Here is a 26526-nt window from a genome sequence, read left to right on the forward strand (position 1 = left end):
CAAATCCAGCCTCAGACACTTAACACTTACTAGCTGTGTGACCCTAGACAAGCCACTTAACCCCAATTGCCTCAAAAAAAAAAAAAAAAAAGTCTGTGCATGACCAAACCCACTGCAACTAGGATAAGGAAAGCTGTCAATTTGGAAGAAAGAAAAAAAAATCTCCAATAAACAAAAGTAAGAGTCATTTTATATGGTTGAATGTATGGTTCCCAAAAGAAGAATTACAACCATGTGAAACAATGTTCCCAAGCTCTTCTCAAAAGAAAGCTGCCAATTCAAACAATCCTGAGGTTTCCCTGCATTTCCAGCAAAGTGGCCAAGATGACAAATGTTGAATGGGTGGGAGAAAGATGACAAAATGAAGCCATAACTAAGTCCACAGGAGGTGAATACCACCTGAAATGTGCGCACGTGTGTGTGTGTGTGTGTGTGTGTGTGTGTGTTGGGGGGAGGGGCCCTCACAACTGACATAGAAGGAAGGAAGAGAATTTCAGGCCTGGTGGGCAGCCAGGGAGAGAGATGACTAGGAGGAAGGCCACAGACACTTTCTATGTGAGGCTGAAGGGAAGAGCGAGCCCCTCTTAGAAAGCAAAGATGGCTGCCTGTGGGCTGGTTCCCACAGCCTCTGATGGACAGACAGACCATCTGCCCCTCAGAGCTTCAGCTAGGCCAGTCTGTCCCTCTTCCATTCAAACCCAGAATACCGGACCTAGCCAAGCCTTCCCAGGCTAAGCCTCTTCTAGCCCTGACCCTGCCATTCTACAGCTCATCCATACCCTTCTTACACACATGCAGTGAATCGTTTGGAGGGAGGGCCATAGCATTTGATGGTGGGGAAGGGGGTGTGTAAAAAGGGTCCTGCCAAAGATGGTGCTTGGGCTCTATGTTAAGAGCAAAGGAGGATTCCCTTACCCAAAGTTGGGGGGGGGGGGCGCTCATGGCCAGCATGTGGGACAGCCATGGCCAAGGGCAGAGGAAGAAAAAGAAGAGAAGCCACCTGGCTGCAGGGCTGGGGGGGGGGGGGGGGCGGCAGAAAGGGAGGCTGGGACCACGCTAAGAAAAGAGCCTGGATTTGATTCTTGAGCTAACAAGGCCACCACGCAGGGGAGCGACAAACTCAGATCTGATAGCACTGGGGCAAGGGGACATGGGGCTGATAGCAAGTGGTGCCTGTGGGAGTGGAGAGCAAAGGTCAAACGAGGGAGATATCTTGGAGATGGAGAGGGCAAGTGACTGGGTATGTGCAGGAAGGCACGTGAGGAGTCCAGGGCCACAATGAGGTTGTGAGCATGTTACATGGGGAAGATGGCGGTGCTGTCTCTGACAGAGAGAGGGCAGCAAATGAGGGCTGTAAGGGGGAGAGTCCAAGCTGTGGTCTGTGGTGTTAGGCTCTGACAAGTCTCCCCATCTTTTCACCTTCCTTTGGAATCGGTGATCATTTTCATGGCCCATAAAACACCAGCCTGGTTCTCTTGGGCGCTATCATCAATGACAGCGCCCAAGAAGTTCCTGCATCTGCTCCAAGTTAATTCTCTGGCACAGGCGAGGTGCTAGAGCCAGTAAGTTCTGGCTAAGGGCCTTCACACCCCTTAAAATGGGACCTGGTTGGAATTTATTGGGGTGAGGGAAGATGGAAGCCAAGACACGCAATCGATAGGAAACCCACCTCTTCTTGAAGTTTGGGTGGATCATTGCTTGTCTCTCCGTGTCGAATGCTTACCTGCTCAGGCTACATGTCCTTGTGCTGTCTGGGGTTTTGTCAAGATTAGCTTTTCCTCTCCTCCTTCTCCTTCTCCTTCTCCTTCTGAATAGCAGAGCTTCTAATGTCTCTGTCGTGTGTGGACACTGTATGTGTCTTCCTAGGTTTGCACTAGGTCTTTCTAATGTCTCCCTGTCACATGATATAAGAGCAGTCTGTGGGCTAACCGACTGATGGTGAACCTGATGCTCCTTCGACTTGGCAGATCTTGCTGTGAAGTCGCTCCTGGCTAATCTGAGAGGAGGGCACTTGGGAGTGGGATGGCAGTGAACACACTGACCTGAGGGGCTCTGGGGCTCCAGGCTAGCCAAAGACTGGGGGGTCCTTGGGCCAAGAGGTTCACTGGGTAGGTCAAAGCAAGCACAAAATCTTCTGATTCAGGTTCATGTCCCAGTTTGCTTCTGGAGGGTTGGCTTTTATCCCGGGAGGATATATTATGGGAATGCTCTTTGGAGCTCAGTTCTTCAAAGAGAGGAGCTTTGTGATGGGTCAGAAAGAGACCCAAACCATCCCCACCACACACATGGATGTAGATATCTGTGTACACACATAAAGATACATATATACGTGTGTGTATACACATATAGTCAAATACATACATTTGATGACTCACTTGATACAGCTTTTAAAAACCAGCTCTGATGGGCTTTCAAGATTTTGTTTGCATTCAGTCAATTCTTCTGGTGATGGGGAAGGGGCACTGATTCCTTTCACATTATTACTCAAACAAAGGTTTTGACTCTGGTAATTCTTACAAGTCACTTTTTGGAAAGGAGGAATCGATTTTTATCAACCGTATGCTCCTGAAAAATCACAATTAAAATCGGAAATGCAAGCCTTGTGAGGGAGTGAGACAGATGAGAAATAATTGGTACTTTTGAAGAGGTCAGAAGCCAGGTTGCCAAGGGTTCGGAGCAAATGAGGGAAGAGGAACAAGGCAGAAACAAGCTGATGGCTTGAGAGGATGGCTGGCTCTAACAGAGGGTGCTTGTTTTTAAAGGATATGGAAGAACGGGGCTTGTGGCAAGGCAGGAGCATTAAGAGAGCAGGAAAGGCTAAAGATTCACGACATAGTGAGGGTGCTTTGTGCCGAGGAAGGTGAGAGTGGACAGCCATGCACACAGAGAGACAAGCACCACCTCACTATTCGAAATGAGTAGGGAGAGGGCAGCTAGGTGGCACAGTGGATAAAGCATTGGCTCTGGATTTAGGAGGACCTGAGTTCAAATCTGGGCTCAGACACTTGACACTTACTAGCTGTGTGACCCTGGGCAAGTCACTTAACCCTCACTGCCCTGCAAAAAAAAAAAACAAAAACAAAGAAAGAAAGAAAGAAAAGAAAAGGCTCAATGTGCAGTGCAAGAGAGAACAGAGGAGGAGTGAAGAGAAGGATTCTAGCAGCTCCTCTAGGGAGTGATGGAGAGAAGCCAACTTTACAATGCACAGTCAGCACATCTGGGCCTTTCCCCAGCTGCCCCCTCACCTTAGGAAGAAAAGCAGAGGGAGAAGAGAGCCAGGAGTGGTCAGTGTGGGGGAGGCTTAATGCTGAGAGGAGGGGGGAGGGCACTCGGCTGAGTGAAGGAGAGAAAGAAGTCCCAAAGGGACAGTGCCGAGGAAAGTGTGTCCTGACCCCTCCAGCCCACGATGCAAAGGGAGTGTGGTTGGCAAGAGGGCCTATGCTGAAGAGAACCTGGGGACACAGTTCCATCAGTGGGGAGCCAGGTGCCAGGGAGGGCTAAGAACCTTCAGAGGAAGAGGGCCAAGGCAGAGGGAGCTACTTCACCATGGAGTGAGGGGAAAAGGGCAGAGAGAGGTGAAAGGCAAACCCAAGTAGGAGGCTTTTTCAGTTGTTTTGTCTGTCCCAACTTCCACCTGGAAATCTTTTTAGATCTCAAATGAAATCCAACCCACAACCTACATCTGTATCACCAGCACATCTGAGAAACAGACACTGACATTGTTCTTATTTGGTAAATATTTTATTGTTTTGTTTTTGGTTTTTTGCAGGGCAACTGGGGTTAAGTGACTTGCCCAGGGTCACACAGCTAGTGTCAAGTGTCTGAGGCTGGATTTGAACTCAAGTCCTCCTGAACCCAGGGCTGGTGCTCTATCCACTGCACCACCTAGCGCCCCCAGACACTGACATTGTCCATCTAAGCTACTGAGACAAACGGGCCTACGGTTCCCTCACTATAACACATAAAACCTGCTTTCTAAAAACTATGTATAAAGCACCTTTGAAGGTCTTTCAACTCATGCCCCGAAGGGAAGAAGGCCCCTCTGCAGCCTGGAAAGACGGCAGACTACAGGAAGCCCCAAGTGTGGTTCTGCCAGAGAGAACTCTGCCACTGGGTTCTGGAGTGGTCCAAAGAATGGACAATAGCACAAATTCTAATTGCCCTTTATAGTAAAAAGCAAAACCAAAAGTCCATTCATCGACTGTGTAAGGGTCAAGGGAGAGTCTGCTTAAATCCCTGTGGGACTCGCAGAGAAGCCAGGATAAGAGAATCACTGAGGCGGCCCCCTTCCTATGGGGACATTCTGGGACCTGCTCAATCTCAGAGCCTAGGACTGCTGGCTTTGACTCACTGAATGACCTGAGGGAATGGACTGTTTGCTTCTGTAGTGCATCACCTTTGCACATAGTAGCTACCTGATCAACACTTGTTCCTCTCGCTATGTTCCCTAGGCATCTTGTGTTCTAATTCCCCATTAGCCATGTTTGTTATGTCCTAGTAACCTTATTTTCATATATTGAGACAGCTAAGTTAGTGGTACAACCCATTCAACAAAGGGAATTTTAGAACAGCTTTGCACTAATCCACTGACTGGTCACATTTTCTTTGACAACCACATAGCAGGCACTTAATAAACACTTGCGGCTTTCATCTGAACCCAGGAGGCTGCCCCAGCTCAGCCCTGGGTTGCTCTATTGGAATCTGTAGGTTTTTATTGTTGCTGACTGAAGCTACAAGCAGAGTTGTAGGTCTGAGTGCCAAGTCACCGTCCCTTTGTTTTGTCAACATCTGCCAGAGAGAGGAGCAGGCGATCTAGCACCTGCATTCCCAGGCTTGAGCTATAGTCACATCTCCATCAATAGCCTTCCCTTCCTTTGCACTGCAATGTCCATTAGTCTGTTTCTCTGGAGAGATGGGCCATACCTTAAAGGGCTGAGCAAGAATTCTTTGCTTCTTGACTTCAAGCTTGGACAATTTCCCCCCCTTTCCAGCTGGCTAAGCCAATCCTAAAGCGGGGGGGGGGGGGGGGGGCGGCATGGGGGCCTCTGAAGACCTCCCACAGCAGTCAAGCAATTCTGACGTCCTTCTCCCCAACCCAACTATCATCTTAGATTTCTATATGATCGAATGCCTGCTTCCCAAAATTCCCACTAACAAAACCACCCTCCACATGTTGCTACGGAACTAACTAGACCTTGTATTATGTCAACTACAGCCATGGCCCCCCTGAATCCATTAGCTGTAGGTGAGATTCTAGCTATACACTGGGGCTCACTACCACACCAAACAAAAACCCCAGCCACACCATTTAGGATGGTGGCTAATGAAAGGTAAGAGGCCTATCTGCACAGTGTAAGGCACTAACATGCAACAGGGAAAGGGGGAGCTTTTTAACAGGAAGAATAATTGCACCTCTCTTCAGCCACCAACAACTCAGTCAATGTTAACCTACAAGCCTCTGGAGAAGAATCTCACGCTCTGTTCTACTTCCACTGACATTAATAGGACTTTCAGGTTGTGTTGTTAACCTAACCTGGGATCTCATCTCTCTAGGGAGTTCCCAGTGATGACACTCCATTCGGTCAGCAATGGCTCTACCACTAAGAAGAGTCTTGGGAAGCTGTCTGAGGCCTGAGAGGTGCAGTGAGTGCCAGAGTGGCTGGGAGCTGGGGTTAACCTCCCTCCTACTTCTCCTCATCTTCCTATTAGAAGCTGCACGTACAGTGGGTTAGGGGACCTTCAACATTCTAGCTTTTCACTATTCCCAAATATCTAAGAAGAGCAGAATTGTCAAAGTCAGCTCTACTATATATTAAAACCATTTTTCCATCAGAAAGTCAGCAGTACTTAATATCCAGAGAAACTCCCCTTTGGACAGACTCAAGATCAAATCAAGGAAATGTGTCCCCTTCGGCAAGTCTCAGTAGAGAAAGCCTAGAGGGTTTTTTTCTTTGACCCTTCCAAGAGGGAAATTTAATCACAACCAATGGGATAAAATTTGGCATTCAATTTTGATATTAACTTCCTTGAAAGGAATTCATTGTCCAAACCCTTCCTCACCACATTGTGTCTGCTGATTTCTACTTAGATGCTGAGGAAGTCAAAGGAAATAAAGAAAGCACATTAAAGGACTTGACAAAGTCTATCCATGGTGGTCTTTCCGTTCCTCATTAAGCTCACATCAGTCTCAGGCACAGATTCCTTGATGCACTTTTCAGAGTCTGGGAAGCCAGAGCACAAAGAACACCTGACCTCAAAGCGCGGCCTCAAGGGAGGCATCAGGTCTGGCTAGAAGCTCACCTGTCCTTTCCCCCCCACACCTTGTACCAGACTCTGGAAGGCAGAGAATGACTTGGTTTTGGGCTTTGTAGCTCCAACAACTAGCATGGTGCCTAGCACATAGTAGGTGCTTAATAAATGTATGAGTGACTGGAGCAGAACAAGAATTTCTCAGGTCCTTTACTTCTGCCACTTTTATTCCAAAGGCAAACATTTTATCATTATTCTCATGACTGAAACCCTGAAAATGTTCTATTTACGCCCTCAAACCTACTTCCCCCCAACTCAAAAAACCTTAACAGAGCCAACTATCTATCAGCTTCTCTGGATGGCAGCATGCCCATCCTCCCATGTCGGCCTGGGAAGCTTGCTCCCATGGTCCGCCTTTGCCAAGAGAGCTAGAACGAAAGCTGATGGTGGCAATAAGAGTCACTGGGGAGAATTCCTCAAGTGACCATCCCCATCCAAGCTCAGAAAGCAATCCAGCCTCCACCCTGTGGGCAGAGATCATTGGCCTTTGAGGGCAGGGCATGCTTTACCCTGGCTGCCTTCATTGTAGGCGCCTGCCTAATATTGGACTGAAAGGTGAGGGAGCCCCTTGGCATAACTGTTGGAGTGAAATCCACAACAATCATCTGAGCCAGGCATGCGTGGGGCTCATTTGTGACCACAAAGGAGTAAGGAAAGGGGAAGCCCAAGGGAACAAGCCCAACAACAAACCAAAGGACAGCACAGAACAAAGGCCTCACGCCCAAGTCCAGCGGGGCACCAGCTCCCGTTCCCCAGAGCTTGCCACCTGGCTCCTCTGTAAAGTTCACAGAAAAGGAATGAACCCATGGGAAGGAAGGCACGGCTGAGAAGCCAATGTGAGAGGAAAAGAGGGCAAGCAGGCAGACTGTTCACAAGTAAGTGGCCAGTCCCGAGCCACAGAAAGCATCAAGTTTTTACTAAACCAGCGTCGGCCAAAGCCCAGAACCAGGTGGGTCTTTTGAAGTTCTTCTCTCTGGGTGTTGGCCCCAACCCCCGAATGACCACCCCTGTGCCAGAGATTTCAACCCAAAGAAAGCTGTGGCCTCCATCACAGCAGAAGGAGGAGGCTCTGCCACTGCTACTGTTATTTGTGGGGCAAGTGCTTACCCAAGCACTTCTGTATAAATACAGCTTTGAGAGAAACATGAGTCCCCTTTTATATCCTGATAAAGACTGTTCAGAATACATTAAACAATTAAATCCAATTAAAAAACAATCCAATGGATCTTCCCAGCAATCACTGGCAAGTTTTACTTTGAGGTGAAAGGGAGGAGTCAAAGGCAATCCTAATATACAACCCTAGAAAAACTGCAAGTTATAGAGCCTTTAAAGGACTACAGTGCATCAACTCATGAGTGCATTTTTAACCCACAAGGCAAAGAAAATAAGAGAAAGGATGAAAATGTGTATTTCCAAGTAAAAATAATAAAAAATTTGCATCAGTGGAGGCGCCTGGTCCTTCTAGTGTTAATCATTCTACGACAGAGACTATGACAGTCCCTATATAAATATCATTTCCATTAAACTATTTGTTAAAATTCATTCATAAAGCATTATTGATATGGACAAGTGCATCCACATGGAAGAGAAACAAAATGATACTGCCCATTAAAGATTTCAAGTGCGACTCTGTACCCAAATTGGAGCCGCACAACTTTGACATGTGCAAAATAAGCTTTTTCATCAGAAGTTTAGGCTCAAAAAAGAAATCCTGCACTTGGTGTGCATCTTGTTTCATTTTAGAGATATGGGGCATAAACGTATCTAAAATATTTTGTCCAAAGGCCTCCAACTAAAGAAACAACCAAATGCAGGATGCAGAAGCCCAAGACTAACCCTAACTATGGGCCAGAAGTTCATGCCCATTGCTTCTTCCCGGTCACACTCAATCCCTGTGCTCTGTCAGTCAGGCCCCCAAGGGCTGCCATGGGACAAGAAAATACTGGTCCACTTTGCAAACCTCTGTTAAGTTTTTTCTTTCTCACACACACTTTGGAGAGTGAAATTCTCATTCCACCACAACGTAGAAAGCATTTGGTTCTTTAAGGGATCTACACACACACACACACACACACACACACACACACACACACACACGCGCGCGCATCAAAAATAGAGATGAAAAAATAAAAAAACACACCTCTGCATTTTATCAAAAGAACATATGATACAAAAAGGTCTAGAACCTGACTGCAACACCAAACTCTTATTTCAATGTTAAGACAGAAAAGTGAACAGGTTTCAAAAGGTTATGAAAATTACTAGAAGCAAAAGCAATTTGGAATCTCATATCTAACATGAAATTGTTTACACACATTATCAACACCTGCACACACACACACACACACACACACGTACGTATACACACAAATAAAAAGGGTGGTTGTTTTTTTTACCTAAATGCAAACTGGATGAAGATCCATGTGATGAGAGTGGTGGCGGTGGCGTAAGACAATGTCCTGGCGTTTGGCTTGGCAGAGGCATGCCTACCGGGCTTGGAGAGGAGGGAAATCCCAGACTATTGTAAAACGGCGGCCCTACGGGAGGAGCTAGGCTGCTACTAGATCTTTTGTACAATTCAGAGCTAGTAGACAGAGAATCTCTCCTTGTGGCACTACTACTTGCAGAACTGCCAACTGAAGAAGAAATAAAAAAAACCCTAATTACATATAGTGGTAACTGGATAAAACCTATCCCCCAACTACTCCTGAATAACACCAGGAGGGATCACAACAACCATTCAGTAAACATTATCTACAAACTGCACATATTCCATTATGAAATTCAACAGGGGCCCAATGCACCCCAAGGAGGAGTGCGGACCTTTCAGGGCCCAGGGCAGATTTCTGAGGGCTTTGCTCATGACTTAATCCTGCCCCCTTTGTTCCCAAGGTTTTCTTGGTCCTGGTGTGAGAATGAATCATGGTCCATTTCATGTCAAAGGGTTAAATTTGGGGAGTTTCCTAATCTCAGGAAACTAGTCCTTAGAGCTTCCATTTCCATCTTTTCCAGTCACAAAGGAAAAAAGCTGCAGCAACCAGAGGAAAAAAAAAAATTCCAGAATGGTCTCCTGCAGTTGCATCTGCTTTGGCTTCTGGCTTGGACTTCAAACTCTGCCACCTGATGGGAAGTCCGTATTGGCCCGAATATCAGAAGCTTCTGAAATGCGCCTGGCAATTCTTTCTGCCACTCCTTCCCCCAAGTAAGGATCCCCTCCTGGACCCCGCCCTTCTCACCAGGACAACTAAGACACCCTCTCCACTACATGGAATTTCCTTCCCAGGCCCTGTTCCTCATTCTCTCCCCTGCCACCAGGGTTTCCGTCCATTTCTCGGCTCTCCTCCTCTCTTTTCCATACTGTTTGTCAGTGCCCTCAATCTCACTGCTCTTTGGACAGAGTGGGCAAGATTAAATTCTCACATGTTGCTGCTGCATTAAGTATTCATCTATTCCCTGTGGGGCTGTCCAGACTGACTGCACAAGCAGAGCTGCTCCCACTGTAAGCTGGGCCTGACTCCTTGACCTCTTCCCCAACTACCTCCCCACATCTAACCCTACTAAACAACTCGCTGCTTCACTAGGATTATGGTCCTGGGGAGATCACCAATTTCTAAGAGATCCAGCTAGAGGAAAGCCCAGGAAATCCGTCCAGGGTTAAAAACCCAGCTGTATATTCGGACCAATACGGCAATTCTTTTCAAGATAGCTTCAAATGGTCTAGAAAGACCTGCTTTCCAATGGAAAGCAGGTCTTTGAGGGCTGGATCCATACAGAACATAGATTAGAAAGAGAAACTGAGCAGGGCACGAGGCAGGCTGCAGATCAAGCTAAGCTAATAAATGAGTGTGACACTAACATTCTGGCACAACGAAATAGAAAATTGGGGGAAGAAAAGACTTCTTATTAGGTTATATAGTAAGTCAAAAAGGGGGTGACTTATCCAACCTTGCTGCCAGTCTTTCTTCTAAAAAACCCATTAGTGTTTGGTATTTGTTTTATCGACAAATTTCAAATATTAGAAAAGCATGTAATAGTCAAATGTTAGGTCTTTTTAGAAAACGCTCAAAAAACAAAATACATACAATTTAATAGGTGAGGATCGAGAAAGAAGCAGCTCTCATGGAGCTGGGCTTGGCAAAGCTGTTCAGGGCATGTGTTGTACCACATAAGCCAATTGAAAAGGACACTGCCAAAGTGACTGTTCCAAAGTCCAACTCCACCTGAAATGGCTAGTCCCTGCAGACATCAGACATCTCTGGCCAAGAGAGCCAGAAGCAGCTCTTTCCAAGAGAGGGCTGCTTCATGCTAGTTCCCCCACCCAAAGGTCAAAGAAAATGAAACCTTTAAAATGAATTAAGAAAATCTTTCACTTAAGCACCTTGATAAACACTATGATGATCCTGTTACTGTAGCTTCATTAACCTATGTCTGCAAAGTAGGAGGCTCCACCTAGACCAATGACAGAGAGGCTGCCAACGTTGTCTCCCATTTTGTCACAGCAGCTGCTCTTCCTGAGGAAATGGGCTGAGGAAAAAGATAGGCTTGGGGCACCAAACTGAGGGCTGAGCTTCTCTGCTGGTGTATCACCATGTAGGCACGCAGCCCAGTGCTACGCTGTAATGGGAATCATTCTGAGCCTAGTGCCATGACTGACCAGGGGGCACGAAATTTTGCTCCTGGACCCAAAGGACACGGCTCATTATGCCAAGCCTTCGTTTTGTCAGCTGTTTCCCCAGGCTGGGAACGACCTGTTAGCCTGAATCTGTGTCCACAAGGCCACAAAAGTGGGCCACTGGAGCATCTGCTGGGAAGAACACACCCAGTCAGGGCAGGAATTCGGAGCAAGCAGGGAGGCAGAGCCCTCACCAGGCTCAGAAATCCCAGGACTGCTGAGGTTTCAGAAGGTGGGGAACATTTGGTTTACAAGGGCCAAATTTTATGCAGTTTGAAAAAAGAGAGAGAGTTCATTGAGGCAAGCGATGGAGGGGCTTTGCATGGCTTTTCCTAAACAATGACTTTCTGTGGAAAGAGGCCGAGAAAAGCTGAGGTTGGCCCCTTCCTTAGTTTAGCAGGCTCCTTAAATGGACTGTTGGGGCTTCAGTTGAGAACTGTTCACCACCGCACTGAATTTCTATGAGGAAAAGTAAGGCAATCAAAAACTACCCAGTCATATGAATTACATGACGAACATGTCACTGAGCAACAGGTGAACAATTAGCTGAATGAGCAGCATTCAAAGAAACAATAAGGAGGTAGCCAATGATGTCTAAAAATCAATGGAAAATTTACTGGTCCTTGAAAAATCTTACTAAAAGCAAGAAAATGCCTTTTTTAAAAGGTGCTGCATTTGAAAAAGCTCAAGAATGCTTGAAATTCATTAAAGTTTTATTATAAAATCAAGAACGAAGACTCACGATGCCCATTTTCATTTAAAAACCTAACCATTAAAAAGGAGACTCAGACCACAAGATACTTACCAGATGAGCCAAACCCGCTGAGGGCAGAGCCGAGGGCAGCCCCCAAAGAGCTACTGCTCCCAAAGCCCAGAGACGTGCCTCCGGGCTGGCCCGGCCCATGAGAAAACAAGGAACTGCTCTGGGAGGTGCTGGTCAGAGAGCTGCTCCCATAAAATGAACTGGACTGAAGGTTTGTGTTGGGCTGGGGAGGAGGCTGCTGTGGCTGTGGCGGCGGCGGTGGCGGCGGTGGCTGGGTGCCAAGAGGCCGGAAGAGGCCATTGGTGGCTCCCGTCAGACTGTTGGCAGTCCCTCCGGCAGAAGCCGCAGCTGCTGCAAAACACAAGTTTGGAATCCTTGCTCAAGGACCCAGAACAAGCCCTGCCCTTAAGAAGGATGTTTGCAAGAAAGCCTCAGTTCTTCCAACTTACCAGCCTGTGCCGCTGCCGAACTAATGAGGACAGGAGTGGAGGCCACGAGGCGGACTGGGGCGCCCAGGCCCGTTCTTGCTCCAGGGCCCACTACTAAGGCACCGGTCTGGTCATAGTAAGCGGTCGGGGCAAGGACTTGGTAGCCTAAATTAGGGGAGATACACAAAGGCTCATGCTCAGCATGGTTTCTGCCACGAGGAAGCATCCAATTGCCAAAGCCCCCCAGACAGTGTGGTTCAGAGGCACGGGAAGTCAAAGGAAGCCCAGCTAAACTCAGGAGGGACAACTTTCACTTGGCCCCGACTCCGTTGACAAATGCTGAATGACCAAGGTCATACAGGACTTGTCCTGCTCGTACTCCCCAGGGACAGCTGCTAACAAAACCTCTCAGACACTGCAGTGACCACAAGCAGAGGAAACCCACGAAGGCTCCTACACTGATGACGACCCAACCAGAAAAGGCCCTTGTGCCTGCTCCCACTTCTGAGGGCCAACAAAGGCCAAGGAATCCTTGTCTTGTCTTGACTGCACTTTAGCTTCCAAACTCCTCCAAGGGTGACCTTTCAGACTGAATGTCCACAATGGGAGGCACACAGGAGAGGAGCATGTCCTCTGGTGTCCCCCCTTCACATTCCCAGGCTGCCCAATCCACTCCATTGCAGTTACATCACAAGAGTGACAGAAACACAAAGCTGCCTATCGAAGCCCACCAAAAAGACACGGTGCACAAAGGTGCTCGGCCCCCAAACAGATCAGCTCCGGCATCTGCCGGATGCCTGTGACCACGGGGACCAGCAGCATATGAGCTTCAGGGAACCAGGGGCAGGCCCTTCTCCCACAACAGCCAAAGCAAACGAGAATGAACACTGGCTTGGCTGATCCATTACCTGGCATGCCGGTAGCAAGACCCTGCCCGAAAGCCAGAGCAGGGTTGGCGGCGGCAGCAGCGGCAGCGGCGGCAGCGGCGGCAGCAAGGGATTCTGCTGACTGCCCCTGCTGAGTCTGGCTGGGAGTGAGAGGGCGCTGACTGGCTCCAGCCCGGAGAACCTATGAGAGAGAAAGAGACCCAAGAAAGCCCATGACAGAACACCATCAGGAACGCAAGCTGTGCGGGACAACTCACTACGCTGACTTTACACGGTCACAGACACTGAAGGATTGAAACCAAAGGACAGAGGGAGATTCTAGAAAAACTTCTGTCCTCTCAAAAGGCCCTCGGTGTCTCCCTCATTAATGGATTTAACCAAGTCAGGACCAAGTTCATTCCCTCTTTCACATCATTTCAGCAATGCAGAGGCTGGACTCTAACCACAATTTCCTTCCTCTTGATTACAAAAGGAATTTGGATTTTGATCCTCGAGGTGGAGTTTGCTGACCAAACCGAAGCCATCTCTAGGAACAGACAAGTCTCCTGCACCTCACTCCTCGACCAAAAGGTCTCCCCAACGGCCACTGTTTTCTCATTCTTTTCATTCTGCAATCTTCTTTTGGTTCTGGTCATGTTCTAGAGAAAGCTCCCACTGAGGTGCTAACATGTTTATGTTCACAGTTATGTAACCTCTAATCAACCCTGCACATGTCAACAGAACCAAACGGACAATTTCAAAATGCGCTGATGTGAAGGGAATGCAGCCACAAGAGGGAGTCCCCTGGGAAACGGCTGTACCCTGAGGGAGAGCACCCCAAGGTCTCTCAGGATATAGAGAACTGGGCCCCTATGATCAAAGTGGGATCCTTGCAAACAAAACAAGATAACCCAAAGCCTCCACTTCTCAAGATGGGCTGATGAGGAATAGTAAAGAAGCCACGGCCAAAAAAAGCAAGAGACACTCCTCTGAGAAGGTCCCAAATGCCAGTAGTAAGTGTGGGAACAATTGTGGCTTTCTGCAAGGGACATAGTTCACTGCCACCAAAGCCACTGTAAACACCCAAGATCTCACTGACTGTTTTCCCCAATACAGGCTCAGGCAAAGCGTGCCCATGACAGCGCTGCAGTGGTAATGACCACAACCCAGTGAAAAGCACATATATGACTGTCACGACTCTCAGGATGACTGCTGAACCAGGCCGTGTTAAAAAGAAACTCCGATCTCGAGGCATCATTCAGGTTATTAAGCAAGTTATACATCTGACAACAAACACAGTGACCTCACTGTGACAAAGAGACACGTGAAGTACATGCACTGTGGTCACCTTAGGCCTTTTCCCAACACATAATGTACTTTAAGCCAAGTAAGTAAAAGCAGACCATTAATAACAATGTTCCTTCTTAATCTTCATCAATAAAATAGAGCTGAAAAATGCCCTGGCTTTGAGGAATCAATCAGCTATCGGTTGGTCTCCCTGCCTACCAAATGATTATTGATTACTGGATTCCCCACCTCGAGGTCAGAACAAAGGGGAAGCTTAGCTCTCCCCGTCTTAAGGACGTTGCAACAAACAGGAATATCGCCAGGAGAGAGGCTGTGGATACTACCTGCTGCTGTCCCGGAGGTGGTGCCTGGGATGCGGCTTGCTGACTTGCTGCACTGGTGGCGGCAGCTGCAGCTTGCTGCTGAAATAAATTGGCTGGATACACCCCCCAGGGCACACCATAATACTGGGGTGGGACCACTGCAGGACCTGCCCGAAACACAGAGGGATAAGAAATTAATTCACTGCTAACACAGAAACGTAGCAAGCACAGGAGACTATTCCAGATTACCAACCATCCTCCCTGTTCTGGAAGGATAAATCAGAGACATCTCTAGGAATAAACAACTTCCCTACATTCTCATTCCTAGACCAAAATGTTTTCCCAAACCGCCAAAGTTTTCTCCAGCGCTCTTCATTTTTCAATTCTCTCCCTATTCTGTGGATGTTCCAGCTTAAATGTTCACTACTGGATGAACTCAAAAAGGAGGGTGTGAAGGGCATGCATGAGGCGCACTAGGAGAGAAAGGTGGAGAAGCCAGAAGCAAACAGGAAGCAGCTGCCAAGACTCATGGAAACGCCAATGGAAGCACTGGGAGGGTTTCCTCCAGTTCTCATCACAGGATCGTGGGCCTAGAGTCCAAAGGAAGGTGAGATACCATCTGGGCCAAGATCCCCATGTTCCAGACCAAAGGACTGAGGTTCCAGACCGTGTACTGTCTGAGAACACCAAGGGCCCAGCAAATTCACCCAAGACGATTACTTTGGGGCTTGCTAAACTGATTACAGTCGGCCGCCTGTTTTTCCATGTTAAAATGAGCTCTGCATTGTACAAAAACATGGTACCAAGAGGACTGGCTAGTTTCATCAAATGTGGGCACTGCTGTTCTCCTGTTATGTCTTAAGGAGACTGAATCTGTGTGAAAGTGATTCACAAAACTAATCAACACAAAATTAGTTCTGCGGAAAGATAAAAACAACTTTTGTGATTATGAAAATGAGACATAACAAAAATCAAAACAGCAAACTGCCAAATAACTATAAGCTTCTAAGAAACTTAGCTTGAAAACAAGGCTGGACAAGGAAGAATTCAATGTGAAATTTTAAAAAGCTGGGGGGGGGGGGGCGCGCTAGGTGGCGCAGTAGATAAAGCACCAGCCCTGGATTCAGGAGTACCTGAGTTCAAACCTGGCCTCAGACACTTAACACTTACTAGCTGTGTGACCCTGGGCAAGTCACTTAACCCCAATTGGCTCACTATAAAAAAAAAAGCTGGGGCCACCCAGTGGTGCCACAGCACATAGAGCACCAGGCATGGAGTGAGGAAGACATCTTGCCAAACTCGAACGTGGCCTCAGACCTTTCCTAGCTGTGTGACCCTGGGCAAATCACTTTACCCTGTCTGCCTCCATTTCCTCATCCTGAAAGATACCCCAAGTGGGGTCACAAAGAAGTGGTTGTGACTGAAATGATGGAACCACAACAAAACCCGCTTCCTGCAGGTCCTACTCCAGCCCATGACCTGCCACTGCTCCCAGCTCTCTTCCTAACTCCTCCACTCCCCACAAGACTCCCTGCTGTGCCCTAAAAACCACATCAGTGCAAAGAAAACAAAAGGCGAAAATGGCTCTGTCATGTGCACACAGTAGGTGCACAGGATGCAATCTGCCAAAAGGCAGCCCTGCCCATCAGCTTCTCAGGCGCCTTCCTTACCCAAGGCCCAGGCACAGGCCTTCTTCCCCAGCCCACAACCACACACGTGCCAAGCACGAGAGGTACCCAAGCAGGTGGGCTGCTCCTTACCTGCTAGTGTCGCAGCCAGGCCTGCTGCAGTGTAGGGATCAGTGCCAGGGGGGGCCGCACTGATAATGTAGGGGTTTGGCACAAAAGCGGCTGGAGCAAGGCCTGCAGAGAAGACGCCGGCTGGAGGAGAGAAGGAGAGAGAGCAAGTGAATGTCAAACTCTTTTCCTCAGAGGCGAAATCATGCTGTGCACGTTAACAAAACGGAAAGGGAGGGAGGGAGTCGATCTTCATGAGCACCCTGGGAGGCAGGTGCTCTCATGACCCCTATTTTAAAAGGAGGAAACTGAGGCCGACAGAAAGTGTCTGAGGCTGGATTGGAACGCGAGTCTTCCTGACTCTGGGCCCAGAGCTCTCTCCACTGCCCCTAAATCGAATAAGAGTTCTGGGAAGCTCACCCTGCAACATCTGACAAGTGAAAAGGAACAGAGGGGACGTGAAGGAATCCCCTTTATAACATGCTCTACCCCTCCCTGCTGGCCCCCCAGAAGAAATGTCCCCTGACTGTCCCTTGGGAAGCCACTCGACACCCTGGGAAGACAGCGGCCCCCAGGCTCTCCTTTGAGCCCCACCATTCCCTAACCTCCAGACTCCAGGACACAGCCCTGACGTCCTCCACACATGGGCTCACGGCCTCTCTCTCCTCCCCACCTCCCAGGGCCTCCAGGTTTCTCCACCCCACCTGCACCACACCCAGAGGTGGGCCGTCAAGTCTGTGCTCACTGACCCACAACCCTGCTACTACTCTCAACATAACCTCTCAATACTAAGTCACACTCTCCTTTCTTCCCCACCATAGCCTCCTTTTGTCCGGCCAAGGCTAAGCCGTGCATTACTCCCACCAGTGGCAGCTGGTGTCACAAGCTGGAGTCAGGAAAACCCCACTTCCCATCTAACCTCTGACACGTCCGAGCTGAGTGATCCTGGATAAGTCCTTTCACCTCCGTGCCCTTACAGCCCTCCCCTACTGGGCTGTGAGAAGGTGCTTAATAAATGCGTAAGCACCTCCCTCCTGTCTTGGGTCCTAATCAAGTGGTGAACGAAGCCAGAGAAACACTAGGAGCCTTTTCGATCCTCCCTCCCAGGAGAGCCTTATCTCGTACTTCACTGAAAACCCTGCGGTCCTGGTGAGAGCTTCCCTCGGCCACCTCCCGCCACCATCTCTGACTCCCCCCAGTCACTGCAGTGAGGACGGTGAGGGCTAAGAGAGAACTCTGGTTTCTACATACACTGATCCCTGTACATTTATACATGTTTCATCTCATCAGAGACCAACCAAATGCTACTGCCAACAGCAGGGTGCTCTGCTCAGGCTAGGAATGCTGGGAGGTCCTGGTGTCGGCAGCAGCTCACCCTCCCAGGTGATACCAGCCTTCCTTCCTCCCGGAGCCCACAGAAGCCCAACTGCCCTGGGGTCCATTCTCTAACACAGTAGGACCCCCAGGGCTTACTCCTCAGAGTCACTCAAGAGTACGATGTGAGGCCCCCACCATCCTGTCCTCCAGCTGCCTTTTACAGGTTATCATCATCACCCAAAACATCCGCTCCTTCACCAACAAATACCAGAGGGACTTCGGGAAAGCAGGCACACGGATGCATTATTAGGAGAGCTGTGGACAGCAGTTTGGAAATGTGCCCAAAGGACTATTAACACCACCACTGCCAGGTCAGCACCACAAAAAGACCAAAGAAATGGGAAAAGGGCCCAAATGTAAAAAAATATTGGTAGCAGCCCTTTTTGTGGTGGCAAAACACTGGTGATTGAAGGGATGTCTGTTGACTGGGCATGGTGGAACAAGCTGTGATGGGTGATTGTAATGAACACTACTGTCCTATGAGAAACCCGGGCAGGGGCTGCTTTTTGTTTCTTTCTGTCACCAATGCTTAGCTCAGTGCCTGGTACACCAAAGGTGCTCAATAAATGTTCTGGACTTGACTCGAGTCCAGAGTCCCCATCGCTCATTCACCACAGCTCCTCCTTGGCAGAGAGCCTGGAACTACAGGTGGGGAGTGAAGCAGCTCACAGCCAACTCTTAAGCCTCAGGGGATCTGTTGCAAGAGTTGGTTATACTGGGTTGAGGAATGGAGGCAGATGACAAATTTCCCAGAATTCACTGGGAAGTAACAGCAATATTTTCTAAAAGCACCAATGAATCACCTGTTTAAGGCAAAAACTGGGGGAAAGAAGTCCTCCTTCCATCCCTCTTTCTAGGTTCTAGACTAAAGGAAAGATGCAAGGACACCCTTACAAAGAGCAAGAAAAGGGCAAGGCATTGATTGCTTCAGTCTGTTCCCAAGCCAAGGGTTTAACAAACATTAGCTTTTGTAAATGACCTAGTGCTCGGGACATAGGTTATTCCTTAAAAACACCCTACACCCTGAAATGACACAGGGTCCCTGAGCACCGTCCCATTCTGGAGACACGGGACCCAAGGACGTCAGCTTGGCCCACTGGGAAGCGTCCCTCACCTGCCTGCTGGCTCAGCCCAGATAGTAGCTTCATTAGTCATTGACACCACACGCATGGATAACAATGCTGAGAAAAGGGGACTTGGCCACAGGCACACAAGGAGTGAAAGACACAACAGCTGATGGTGGTGATGAGAGTTAACATTTATAAAGTCCATATATACATATACATACATATATGTGTGTGTGTGTGTGTGTGTGTGTGTGTGTGTCCCATATATATATATGTCCCCAAGACTGTGCTAAGAGATTGACAAAGAGAATCTATTCTGAGCCTCACAACAACCCCATTGTGCTGCATAAGGCGGGCAGCAGTTCAGTGATTTGCCCAGGATCACAGGGACAAATGACCTCAGACTGGCTTCCAAGCTGCTCCAGCCACCGTGCTGATCCTCATTTCATCAAAGAGGGAGTGGGGTGACCTGGCCAGGGCCACCCGGGTGCGCCAGGATGGCATTTCTCTCTAATTCTGCTTCTCAAGTGTGTAGGACATCACTGCTCTTCAGCCACAACATTCAGCCAAGTGTCCATCATCCCTGATCCTGTTGATGCTGTTTGTCCTTCGGTCTCCCAGAGGACCATGACATCAGGAGGTGAGGTCATGACCTGCACTGAATTGGACTTAAGTGCAAGGTCACCAACTTCACTCTCTCCTCCAGAGCCATCTGGGTCCAGTGGCAAGAGGACCTAAATGTTTAAGCCAATTGGGGTTAAGTGACTTGCCCAGAGCCACACAGCTAGTAAGTGCCTGCAATGAGATTTGAACTCGGGTCCTCCTGATTTCAGGGCAAGTGCTCTATCCATTGCACCACCTAGCTGCCTTTCCTAAACTAATGAAGGAGGTCACTGGCTAAGAACATGGTCCACCAGGAAAAATAGCAGGACCAGGGTCTTCTCATAAAACAGTTTCTTTGCTCAAATATCAGCTCCTGAGGATGCCCACACCCACCGGTGCCAACCCACGAGCTCATCACTCACCTATGTGCGGCTGCTGGGCCGCAGCTAACGCATACTGCTGCTGCTGGGCGGCCGTTAACTGCTGAACGGTTAGCGCACTGGTCCTCTGAAAGAGCTAGGAGACAAACAGACAGCCACTTAAGATCTCCCCCTCCCTCGAGGTTGGCAGCCCAAATCACCCAGGCGAGCCTGCTCACCTGCTGCGGCTGAGAGCTATAGTCGAAGAGGCCCACGGCAGCCCCTGAAGAGTCCATCGGCACCTGGTTCCCAGGATAGTCAAAGTGCAGGGAATCCAGGCCCACTTGCTCCATGGCATCCAGAGTCTGGGCTTCAGGGCTGGGGAACTCTTCCACGAGGGGCTTATTAGCTGCAGGATTGGGGAGAGGACCCAGTCCTTCAGGAGGATTCGAATTGGGGCCCAGGCGCTCAGCTACTTCTGTGGGAGAAGCTTGGCGACTTCCCGGAGTACGACTAAATAAAGAGAATTATAGAGGTAAGAGCCGAGAAAAACCACAGCAAAAAGGGAAACGACAGTCACAACCTCCCGAAAACCACAGGAGGGCCTCAAGGCAGGCAAGAAGCCAGGTTACTCAGGAGTGCTGGGCCCACTAGCAAACAGGGTCTCTCCAAGGCGGCTTGGGGCGTGAATGGCCAACTCCAGCCTCCAAAGGACTCTCTCCCATTCCAGGAGCAGGACTAAGAGTAAGAGCTAAGGGGACTGCAGAGGCCAAGTGATGCGAAGCCCTCACAAGTCTCTGAAGCAGGGCTATTCTCCCCGTGTGGCAGGTAAGGAAACGGAGACTGCAGAGACCTAGGTCACACAGGGAGTGACACACAGATGGCGTGGAATGAGCCCTTCTTAAGGGTCCACTATGCACAAGGCACTGGGCCAAGCACTTTTCAAATAGCATCTCATCAGATCCTTACAATAAGCCTGCTTGAGGAAACTGGGGAAGACAGCAGTGAAGTAAGTTGTCCATGGTCCCAAATCAGTCTGAGGCTTGGGCTATACTCAGGCCTTCCTGACTCCAGCCACTGCCCCACTAAGCTAGGAAGGAAGCTCTACTTTGGAGATACCAGAGCAAAGAAATCACTGTCAACCACAGTGGAATAAATGCATTAGGATGGAAATTAAACTCCAGTTTTCATGATGAAAAAAAAAAAAAGACCCTTAACTTTAATTTAGAAAGAACTCCCAGCAATCACCTAGCTGGCTTTTTGGTGATACGTATGAAAGGCTCAGGCACATAGACTTTTAACAACATGGCTGAACTCAGTGTCCAGAGGAGGGTCAACAGAAAAACGGGGTCTATCCCAGAACTCTGGGGCCAGCAGCACAATAAGCTGCCTTTGTGCAAGTCTCCAGATCACCCCCAGTGCTTTTTTAGCCATTCTCCAAATAACTGTCTCTTGTGTCCGGGGATAAGGAAGATACACATACTAGTAGATAGCCCTAAGGATATCCACACGATGATAACATTTCCAACTGCAAGGGCTCCTAAATTTTACTACTCGATACTCTGGACTCTGACTAAAGAGAGGAAACATGGCCCTTAATCCCATGTAAACCCTCCCCTGCCATTTCTCTCTGCATGACTTTGGACCTCCCTCCCACCCCCACTCTCCCCAATCATGGATCAGGCTCCAAACAGAGGCCTTGGGGTGTTGGGCAGCCCCTCCAGAAGCCAGGTTCCAGGGCCCTCCCAAGTCAGTCAATCAGGGAACATCTGTTAAGTGCCAGGCACTGTGGAGAGTACTGTGGATACAGAGATGCAGGAGTCAGTCCCTGCCTTTGGGAAGCTCACCGATCCCACATACAAACAAGTATAAAGAGGCTAACAAACAAGTATAAAGAGGCTAAACCAAGGGGAGTTCACCAGAGAGAAGGGGAAATCAGGAACAGCTTCTTGTAGAAGAGGAAGCCGAGGAAGCCAGGGACGCCAGGAGACAGGCAGCCAGAGCAAAACCTCCAGTGACACTGGATGAGGAGAAAGCAGCAGGCCCTTGGGGGTGATGAGGGCCTGCCCAGTGTGGAAAAAAGGGCACACAGAAGAGATAGGCAATGGGAGAAACCACGCAGGGATGGGAACAAGCCAAGAGGCCATCGAGGCTGTGAACTTGAGTGACTGGGAGGTTGGCAGAAACCTCAATAAGAAAAGAGCAGTCAGGAAGATAGAAAGGCTTTGTGGGAAGAACCCTGTTCAAGGTTTTGATGAGGTAGGAGGAGATGTGAGAGTGGAGGTCAGCAGAGAAGACAGGGCTGCCTAGACAGATGTGAGAATCCAGGGGGGGCTGATAAGACCACCAAAGATCTCGCACAGAGAGGAGAGAGAAGAGAGGGAAGGGGCCTGGGGACACAGGCATGACTCAGATGAAGAGTGAGCTGTCAGATAAAGGGAAGAACCAGGTCAAGCTGGAGAGAAGAGAGTATCTGGGAGCAGAGGGTGGGAGGTCAAGAAGAATGAGGACTAAGAAAGCACCATCAGAGTTGGTAATACAGGGATATCTGCTAACTTTGGAGACAGCCATCCCAAGTGAACTACGAGGCTGAAATCAGACTACAGAGAGTGAAGACAAGGCAGAGGTGATGAATGAAGGGGACACACGGGTTGGAGGCAGCCTTCTCCAAAGGTGAGTCAGAAAAAGCAGGAGAAATATGAGACAACAAGCAAACGAGGCAAGGACTGAGGACACAGGGTTTGTAGGAGCAGGGAGGCAGCCAGTGCATAAGGAGAGGCTATGGACAAGTGGGAAGAGGATGGAGACGGCAATTTGCTGCAGGAGATGGGACAGAATGGCCACTTGTGCAGTTAAGAGGGGTTTGTCCTTCGAAAGAGAGGAGTCTTCGGATTAGGAAAGGGATTTGGCATGCGTGAGATGAGGAAGAGCAGGGGAGAGGGAGCCCTCATCAAATGGCATCAATGTTTTCAGTGGCACACAAGGTCAGGTTCTCAGCTGGGAGGATAGTCTGGAGGGAGAGCCATGGGAGGCTTTGCTGAAAGGTTTGGAAGGCGTCCACCTCGCTGCCGTGCAGCAGGAAGGACCCCATTGGTCGTATGCAGCTTCACTCAGCAGTCTGTGAGTGGAAGTGAAAGCAGAGGCCCGAGGCCTGGTAAGGCAAGATCGCCACCTGGGACAGGGGTACAGGCACTTGAGCTAGGAGGACAACATAGAGATGAACAGGTTCTCCAAGGGGTTGAGATGAGGAAAAGAGGAGGTGGTTAGAGCAGAGGGGAATGACCTTGAAGAGAACCGCGGGGTCACCTGGAAGTCCCAGTGAGGACAAGGAACAAAGTTTGGGGTTACAAAGTAGAGGGAAAGGTGGAGAGACAACAGAATGTGACCAGGTATCAAGGGTGTGGCCACCTTTGTATGTGGTTGGGGTGGAGTGGAGAAAGAGGTCATGGGGAATGGGAAAGGTGAGGGGAGAGTATCTGAGGGCAGGCAATAGGGAGGGAAGGCTGGGCCCAGTGGACCCTAACACCAAAAAGCCCCCAACAGGGAAAGGGAAGCTTGGAGTGATTTCCTGGTTTGGTACTATGTTCTGGGGCTGGCCATTCTCTATGCTGACTATTTCAGATACTTGGGACAAAGCGGATAACCTATACAAAGCCTTTTTAATGCCCTTATTTCTCCTCCATATTTTCTCGTAGATACTGAAGAGAAGACCATGTTCCTTCTCGACCACTGATATTAGGGGCGAATCTACAAATTTATCCATAAACAGAAGCCACAGGTTACTCTCATTTTATTTGTTCAGGCTAACACTAAGACTCATTTCCATGCTGAATAGGAAGGACAAAATGAGCAGAATTGAAAAAATCTTCCCAGTCCCTCAGGAAAGCTTTAGGGATCAAACTATTACATACAACTGCTAGGATGCTGGGATGACACACCAATGGCTGTTTCGGAAAAATGTTTTATGCCATCTAGGAAGTGAAGCGGAATCCACAGTCATTAATAACATTAAGAAATAACAGCATTATTAACACAGAACAGAATTAGAACATTCGAAGGAATGCAAAGCATTTATATTCAGAAAATCCAAACTGCAGTGTTCTCCACACAACACAAATAGAAAGTCGGTCTCTCCATGGTTACTGTGGTTAGGGTTTGCCCCTTTCAGTGGTGCCATTTTTCTTGCTATAGTTAATGTTGTTTTAACACTTCGATTATAAATATGTGGATCCTGAGGGGTTATGGTCAACTCAGTATTAAACAATTAGTCTTGGGTGAATCCGTGTTAGAGATGAGCTGGGGGAAGCAAATGCAAGGTGCATTTTTGAAATGTAATTCTTTGTATTTCACTGGGTTCATTTCTTTTTGAAAAAGAGATTTACTGGTTTGGGATGTTGTTTTGCACTCAGGAGTTCTTTATGTCACTGATCTGAAAATCGTTTTATGCCAATGTCTCCCTCGCTATAGCTATCTAAAAGCAACAGATTTTAAATACTAGTCCCTCTGGACATGTGTGTGGATAACAGGCTTTTAGACACAATTTAGCATCTGCTTCGACATGAGCTGATAAATGGGAAACCAATAGGAAGAAATGATTTGCAAAATGTCCACCATTTGGCGTCCTAAGAACCAAGCCTTTAACGGAAAAGATCCAGTATGTCTACAGATCACTAGAACAAAGCAATGAAGTGCATTCTTCAGACTAACTCCCAAATCTCCACCATCTCTTCTTGCCATCAGAACCAACAAGAACTCCTTCAACAGGGTCAGGGAAGGGTAGAGTCGTTGCTTCTCAACTACATGAAGGCCTTCATTTTCTTAGGCCAAACTATTAAGGGGGTGAGGAGGAGGGGGAGGGAGAGGAGGGGGAGGAAGAGGAGGGAGAGGAGGAGGAGGAAGAAGAGAGGGAGGAGGGGGAGGAGAAAGAGGAGGAGGAAGGAGAAGGGAGGATTCACCGGCAGGAGCTCAGACAAGAGGAGGCACTGTTGGGCAGAGTAGGGGAGAGTTTGAAATGGGACGGTGCCTACATTTTGGCAGGGGAGAATACAGCAAAACGAATGTGAGCTCTCGCTTAGTGGAATCAAAGATCACAGTGCTGTCCATTTGAAATGCGGCAAAGGACTTGCATTTCCCAAGAATTAGTCTGAGGACCCAAAGGATTGGCGAGAACCAAGTAGCCTAGCTTCCAAGTGACAAAAACCGTCCTCCCGGGCAGTAGGAACACAGGCCGAATGGGAAGCGTCTGGAAAACCGTCTGAATGAGCCCCACAGACCAGTAAGGACATGCTTGTCTTCTGGAGAAAGTGAAAATCTTACTTAAAATCTTTGCAATCGGCATCCATTCCATTTGGCAACCCTCTGCCTTTTATTTTAGAATCCTCCTCATCTCCTTGTTTAAGATCTCTGTCTGTGTCCTCCTCAAACGGAGAAGCCTTGCCTTTCTCATCTCCTTTCTCAGGTCCATCTGTTTCAGCATCTCTAGGGCCCTGAGGAGAAAGAATCTGTTTGACTCTGAATATTTAAGAGCACACAAAAAAGGCACCATAAGGTGACCTAAATCTACGCTGCAGTGCATGGAAACAACAAATACACCTCCAAGTTTAACTGAGTGGTTTGCTTGTTTAACAAAGGCCAGAATTGAAGCACAAAACCATCGTCATTTATAATGGAAGCGCTAAGGCAACCTTAACTATAGCGGGGCTAGGAAAGCATTAACACCACCAAGTACGATGACTGCCGCCATATTGGAATTGGAATGTGCAGGGCTGTCCCCTACAAGGCATTCAAATGGCATCTTGAACATCAGTTGAGGAAGCTACCGGGGCTTACACTTGGTGTCCTAATTAAGCCCAAATCCCTCCCCAAATGCTCCTCTCTTTCTCCATGTTGAGGATTCCTTAAATAAGGAAGACTGGGGACAAGAACTAGGCATTCTCCCTAAATGTAAAGATAAGCAAATATGAAAAACCAGAAACAGAACCAAATCAGACACACAGAACGGAGTCTTCCTTCCACACAGGGAGGTACTTACAAAAGCTCCTTTCCTAAATCGAGAATCCAATTTATCTGCAGGAGAAGAACTTAACACATATTCTACCATGCTCACGCCAAGGCCTCCACTTTCTGATCGAGGAGACAGAATTGCATTTACTTCACTGTTTCCATGAAAACCCTGTCCAGGTCTTCTCTGTACCATAATAGGCTGGGACATCGAATGGTCTGTTTGGAAGAAAGAATAAAATGAAAACCAGTCAACTTCCAAGTAAAACAACGACTTTAGGAGTTAACAGAGTGGTAGCCAACCCCCAACCATATTTTATTTTAAAAGATTCTGTTTAATGTAATCTCTACAGAATGACACTCATTCAACTATCACTCAGATGACAAAAGCCCTTTGAGCTGCTGGGAAGTAAAGGAAGAACAACCTGAAAGCAGCTTAGAGAAAATCAGGGTACTAGGGAAGAGGTTAAAATTACAGGGAAGATGAAGGACTGGCTGCCAACCTTGGGGCTCACAGGTACCCTCATGAAAATAATTCTCCAAAAGGAGCAATTAGGACAAGCTGGGGGGGGGGGGGCATGCAGGGAGGAGACAGATGCTCACCTAACAAGAAGCAGTCTCACCATCTTACCCTAAGGTGCCATCAAGCAAGATTCTATCTCCACTTTAAAACTCGGCTATCCCACAAGATGAATGGCTTTTCAAAGATCAATAATTCCAAGGTACCTAGTCCACT

General features: G+C 48.4%; 1 protein-coding gene across 7 annotated transcripts in view; it reads right to left on the bottom strand.

Moving 5' to 3' along the window:
* Positions 1-26526, bottom strand: part of PUM2 (pumilio RNA binding family member 2) — a 97410-nt gene that overhangs the window by 26788 nt on the left and 44096 nt on the right. For 4 of the 7 annotated variants that reach the window (XM_043981722.1, XM_043981720.1, XM_043981719.1 and 1 more), the window contains 10 exons: positions 25822-26009; positions 25107-25276; positions 20030-20303; positions 19854-19947; positions 16409-16528; positions 14670-14815; positions 13081-13240; positions 12194-12337; positions 11787-12095; positions 8706-8945 (listed from right to left, as the gene is read on the bottom strand). In XM_043981722.1, coding sequence (XP_043837657.1) covers positions 8706-8945; positions 11787-12095; positions 12194-12337; positions 13081-13240; positions 14670-14815; positions 16409-16528; positions 19854-19947; positions 20030-20303; positions 25107-25276; positions 25822-26009 — 1845 coding nt within the window. Of the gene's footprint in view, positions 1-8705; positions 8946-11786; positions 12096-12193; positions 12338-13080; positions 13241-14669; positions 14816-16408; positions 16529-19853; positions 19948-20029; positions 20304-25106; positions 25277-25821; positions 26010-26526 lie in introns of those variants that run through there. The other 3 variants (XM_043981725.1, XM_043981724.1, XM_043981726.1) reach the window with 2 other exon arrangements.

Source organism: Dromiciops gliroides, chromosome 2, assembly GCF_019393635.1.
Source record: "Dromiciops gliroides isolate mDroGli1 chromosome 2, mDroGli1.pri, whole genome shotgun sequence".
NCBI classification, from domain to species: Eukaryota; Metazoa; Chordata; class Mammalia; order Microbiotheria; family Microbiotheriidae; genus Dromiciops; species Dromiciops gliroides.